Source organism: Salpingoeca rosetta (genome assembly GCF_000188695.1).
Source record: "Salpingoeca rosetta unplaced genomic scaffold supercont1.25, whole genome shotgun sequence".
Taxonomy (NCBI): Eukaryota; class Choanoflagellata; order Craspedida; family Salpingoecidae; genus Salpingoeca; species Salpingoeca rosetta.
This window is the reverse complement of record NW_004754909.1, coordinates 974,316-979,897: the sequence shown is the minus strand read 5'-3', so window position 1 is coordinate 979,897 and position 5,582 is coordinate 974,316. Positions and strand designations below refer to the sequence as shown.

Genomic DNA, 5,582 nt, shown 5'->3' with positions numbered 1-5,582 from the left:
CATACACACATACACACATACACGCACACGCACACGCACACACACGCACGCACACACGCACGCACACACGCACACGCACACGCACACACACACACACACACACACGCACACACGCACACACACCTCACACCCCGTACCCCCTCCCGCCACCCCCCCCCACTCCCCCACAACTGCAGGACATGTCGTACACGCTGGCTGTGTTCACAGCGACGCGGCACGTGCCAGACATCATCTACACGGGTCGCGATCGGGAGCACACCGCCATCGGGTTCGTGCCGGGCCAGGAGCTGCGGTTTGTTGTGAAGCAGACAAACTTCTATGGCTCGAGCGATTACAGCCTCCCATCAGACACCATCGCCTTTCCACAGGTTGTAAAGTGTGGTTTACATTGGGAACGGACGTGTGGTTTTGCACGCTGTACATTCTTTGGCTTGCACGCATCTGCCCGCGAACCTGTCGCACGAATCTGCCTGCCAAGCCCCTCTCCGCCACCTCACTTCACCTGACATCACCACCTCATGCCCATTTGAATCAGGCGTCGGAATCGAGTGCCGGCGATGAAGAGAGTGAAGACCGCATCCACTGCCCGTTTTTCATGGCGGGATTCTGCCCAAGGTGCCCCCCTCTCTGCCTGGTGTTGCGGTGATGGTGATGATGATGACGGTCTTGATGATGCTTACTTTGTGTTGATTCGCATTCGCACACCATCTCACCTTGCCGCCACACACCTGTGCTTCGTGACCACTTCCTCCTCTCCGCCGCCACCGCCACCACCATCACCAGAGGGGACCGGTGTCCGTTCTATCACGGGGACGGTCTGAACGGCGATGAAGTCTCTGTTGCGCTCGCTGCCGTCTCCATGATCGAGAATGAGGACGTGCAACTTATGGCTGCTCTGCAAGGTATTCATGATAAGGGGGGAGAGAGAGGGGGAGAGGAGGACGATGGCACGCACGCACGCACGCACGCATGCACGCACGCACGCACGCACGCATGTAAACGCACACTAGCTGCTTCTTTTACTTCTTCCTCACGCACCTCCATCGCCCCCTCTACAATGCTTGCATCATATCAGCGTCGCTTGAACAGTCAAAGCAGGCGCAATACGACGCATCTAAGCAATCACACTTCCAGCGCACATTCCACGAGAAGGAACAGAGATTCAGGAAGAAGGTGCGAATAACACGCATACGTTGTGTGTGTGTGTGTGCGCGCGCGCACCTCTCACATCCCCACAAACCCACAACTCTCCTCACCCCTGTGCCCTCCCCTTCACGTATCCCCATCTGCAGCTGCCCGAGGCCAAAGGGGAGTGCAACATCACCGTTGCGCGGGCGGACCTGTTCAAGACATCGCTGTTTGAGATTACGCGCATTCCCGCCACGAAACTCCGCCAGCGGCTGATGATCCGCTTTCACGGCGAAGGTGTGCACCGCTCGCGATGCTGTTGGTTGTTGGTGGTGCCGGTGATGGGGTACCTGTTCTACTGTTGACTTGCTGGTTGCTTCTGTTACACACTGGCATTCTCGCACGTGCTCACGACCTCGTTGTACCAACACACACACACACACATGCCCTCCACCTGCAAAACCACGCTTCATCCCCCCCCCTCTTCTACTCGTCTGTGTTCAGGCGGCCTTGACTACGGCGGGCTGGCGCGGGAATTCTTCTATCTCATCTCAGGAGAGGTGTTTGACCCGCGGCTCGGGATGTTCGAGTACACCTCGTCCAACTACGCCCTGCAGATCAGCCCAGACTCCGCCAGCAGCGACGACCACCTGCTGTACTTCCGCTTCGTCGGTCGACTGCTTGGCATGGCTGTCTTCCACGAGCACTTTCTCGACGTCACATTCACCAAGAGCTTTTACAAGCACTTGCTCGGCCTGCCGCTCACACTCAAGTCTGTGTGTGTGTGTGTGTGTGTGTGTGTGTGTGTGTGTGTGTGTGTGTGTGTGTGTGTGTGTGGGTGGGGGGTTGTGTGTCTCTGTGTGTGTGTGTGTGTCTGTCTGTGTGTGTGTGTGTGTGTGTGCGTGCGTGCGTGCGTGCGTGAGTGAGTGAGAGTGTGTGTGTGTGTGTATGCGTGTGTGTGTGCGTGTGTGCGTGCGTGAGTGTGTGTGTGTGTCTGTGTCTGTGTGTGTGTACATGCTTGTCTGTGTGTGTGTCTGTGTGTGTGTGTGTGCGTATGCGTTCGCAGCATCCTCTCACCATCCCCTCGCCATCCACTCACCATCCACTCACTATCCACTCGCATCATCCACCCACCAATGCCAACACCCCAATGCGTCGCCACTGCAGGGATTTGCAAGATGTTGATCCGGATGTGCATCGCAGCATGATTTGGATTCTCGAGAACACGGTTACAGAGGTACAATCACGCTCGTTCATTCTCTTGAGGCAGTGGACACTGTGTCCACTTGGCTCACAGAACTCACACACACACTCACACTCACACTCACACGTTCACTCACACTCACGAACGCTTGTTCATGTCACTTCCATCCACTCGCCGCCGTGCAGGATATGGAGTTGTATTTTGTCGCGGATTACGAATCGTTTGGAGTCATGAAGCAGCACCCGCTCGTCCCCGGCGGTGAAACCGTCAAGGTCAACAACATGCACAGTTCGCTTGAGACTGCTTTGTGTGTCCGTGTCCGTGTGTGTGTGTGTGTGTGTGTGTGTGTGTCTGTGTGTGTGTGTGTCTGTGTGTGTGTGTGTCTGTGTGTGTGTGTGTCTGTGTGTGTGTGTGTCTGTGTCTGTGTATACCTCCTCTCCACTCTCTCCACTCTCTCCACTCTCTCCACTCTCTCCACTCTCTCCACTCTCTCCACTCTCTCCACTCTCTCCACTCTCTCCACTCTCTCCACCTCTCCACTCTTCCCACCCCACTACCCATTCTCGAATTTATTCCACCACTCACGCCCTTGCGCTCTGTTCTTCGCCACCCTCGTCGTGTCCACAGGTGAACGAGAGCAACAAGCACGAGTTTGTGCGGCTGATGGTTGAGTGGCGGCTGTGTCGGTCCTGTGAGCGTCAATTGAAGGCCATCATGGCAGGGTAAGGTTTTCGCACTGCTACCACCATCAACGTGGGCTGTGTTACATGCACTTGTGGTAGACAGCCCACACGCATCCACATACTGCATGCCACGCGTTGATGATTCCTGTTTGCTGCTTGAAAGTTTGCACTCACACACACACACACACACGCACACCTACTGTGTGCAGGTTCTATGCGGTTGTGCCGCTGAGTTTGCTGCGCGAGTTCAACGAGGCGGAACTGGAGCACTTGATCGCCGGCAGCAGACACTACAACCTGGTACGGCAGTGGCGCGTGGTGTGCTGGGTTGTGGTGGTTTGTGATGGTGATCTTGATGGTTGAGACGAGCAATGTGCAAGTCGTGTCAACCTCACTTATTCACACACACACACACACACACACACACACACACACACACACACACACACACACACACACACACACACACACACACACACACACACACACACACACACACACACACACACACACACACACACACACACACACACACGACAGGAGGATTGGAGGGCGCATACGGAGTACAAAGGATACATAGAGACGGACCCTGTGATCCAGTGGTTCTGGGAGATCATCGATTCATACTCGCCAGACGAACAGGTGCGGCAACAGCAGCAATCCACAGTGGTCTTGTTGCTGCCTCACAAGCTGATTTAATGTCGCCTTCGTGTTTACACTCATGCTCCAGACACACACTGACATCCACTGACACACACATACACATACACATACACATCCACATACACATACACATACACATACACATGCACATCCCCTCTCCTCTCCTCTCCTCTCCTCCCTCCAAATTGCAGGCCGAGTTCCTTCAGTTCTGCACGGGTTCGACGCGCGTGCCGCTCGAGGGATTTCAGGCGTTGAGGGGATCTGATGGCCCGCGCAAGTTCTGCATCCAACGGGTAATGTTCACACACACACGCACACACACACGCATACACACGCGCACTGCTGCACTCGGTGTTGTGTCCATCCTCCAACCAACCCCCTTGTCTCTGCTTCCATGCGCCGCAACCACCCTCCTCACAGCCCACCTGTGATACATCATACACCACCCCCACCCCCCAATCCCTTCTCAGCTGGATGACCTGACGCGGCTGCCGAGTGCGCACACGTGCTTCAACCGGCTCGACCTGCCCTCGTTCCCCTCGAAACAGATGCTGCAGGAGCGCCTTCGCATCGCCATGTGGGGCGCGCAGGGATTCACCGGCGACTAGCCGCTTGTCTGTCTTGTGTGGTGTGGTGTGTCTGTGTGTGTGTGTGTGTGTGTGTGTGTGTGTGTGTGTGTGTGTGTAACTCTTCTTTCCCTCTGTCTGTTTCTCCTTCCGTATCTTTGTTCGTTCTCGTAACTGTGCCCATATTCGTCTGCCCATCAGTCCATTCATCTGCACTTCGAATCCATGTGTTATTTGCCCTCTGCTGAGTCTTCCTTTCCACTTTCCCCACCCAGCTCAGCACGCAGTGCATGAACACCTTTTCTACCCACTCGAGCACTTGCCATGTAGCCTTGAGTCGCCAGTAGTGTGTTGTTGTGTAGTTGCTGCCATCCTTGCCTCTCCCTTCCTCTCTTCCGGCAACAGCGCGTCCTCCGCCTTGTCAACGCATCCAAACCCAGAAGCGTATCGAATTACACGAGCCAGGCACCCAACACCTGCCATTGTGTTCTTTACTTGGAAGGGGTGGGGGAAAGCAGTGTTGTCTGATAAGAAGAGAAGAGAAGAAGATGTAAGCTTACGTTGGTGATTGGTGTTGTTGTTGGGTGGTGGGAAGAGTCAGCTGATGTCCACCAAAGCGAGTGCACAAAGTGCCAGTGGGCCAGTTGCATGAGCATTGGCAGGACGCGCGAGTGGCGGGCGGATCTTAGGCCTTGATGCGGTCCAAGGTCGTGTTCACCATCGCCTGCACGGACAAGGGAAGGCGATGGAGTGGAATGGGTCACGTTGTTGCCACAGTCGATGATCATGCACACACTCACGCACATTCACACATGTACACGCACACATTCATGCACACACTCACGCACACTCACGCACACTCACTCACACACATTCATGCACACCACACAACAAAGGACACACACACACCACGCACACACAATGACGCACCGCAACGTTGTCGTGGATTTGGTGGAAGGGCGCGTTGCACATGAAGGCGGCCGATGTGACAATGTTGTTGCCGTCGTCAACACACACGGAGGAGAGGTCGTGCGGTTCGTGCGTTGCTCCCATCGTGCGAATCGCCTCAGCCGTGCCTGCAAGCATGCAGCCGTGACAGGCGGGTGGTGAGCATGCGTTGTTCCAGCGGATGCTGACAGTCATACAGTGTCACTGGCGTTTGCGCATACACACATGACACACACGCCCACACACACACACACACACACACACACACACACACACACACACACACACACACACACACACACACACACACACACACACATACACACACACACACAAACACACACACACACGCGCACACACACAAACACACACTCACATACACACACACAT

At 55.3% G+C, this 5,582-nt stretch overlaps 2 protein-coding genes across 2 annotated transcripts in view; one reads left to right on the top strand and one right to left on the bottom strand.

Moving 5' to 3' along the window:
* The window catches only part of PTSG_08925 (uncharacterized protein), a 7,744-nt gene extending 3,381 nt beyond the window's left edge, over nt 1-4,363 (top strand). The window contains exons 10-22 of the mRNA XM_004990253.1: nt 177-368; nt 536-615; nt 784-902; nt 1,076-1,173; nt 1,293-1,425; nt 1,633-1,900; nt 2,296-2,365; nt 2,518-2,604; nt 2,960-3,054; nt 3,225-3,315; nt 3,556-3,657; nt 3,870-3,971; nt 4,149-4,363. Of these exons, the coding sequence (XP_004990310.1) occupies nt 177-368; nt 536-615; nt 784-902; nt 1,076-1,173; nt 1,293-1,425; nt 1,633-1,900; nt 2,296-2,365; nt 2,518-2,604; nt 2,960-3,054; nt 3,225-3,315; nt 3,556-3,657; nt 3,870-3,971; nt 4,149-4,286 (1,575 nt within the window). The 3' untranslated portion in view covers nt 4,287-4,363. The remainder of the gene's footprint in view (nt 1-176; nt 369-535; nt 616-783; nt 903-1,075; nt 1,174-1,292; nt 1,426-1,632; nt 1,901-2,295; nt 2,366-2,517; nt 2,605-2,959; nt 3,055-3,224; nt 3,316-3,555; nt 3,658-3,869; nt 3,972-4,148) is intronic.
* A 323-nt stretch (nt 4,364-4,686) lies between these two features.
* The window catches only part of PTSG_08924 (uncharacterized protein), a 3,074-nt gene continuing 2,178 nt past the window's right edge, over nt 4,687-5,582 (bottom strand). Inside the window, exons 8-9 of the mRNA XM_004990252.1 lie at nt 5,175-5,320; nt 4,687-4,968 (exon numbers count right to left, since the gene is read on the bottom strand). Coding sequence (XP_004990309.1) covers nt 4,930-4,968; nt 5,175-5,320 — 185 coding nt within the window. The 3' untranslated portion in view covers nt 4,687-4,929. The remainder of the gene's footprint in view (nt 4,969-5,174; nt 5,321-5,582) is intronic.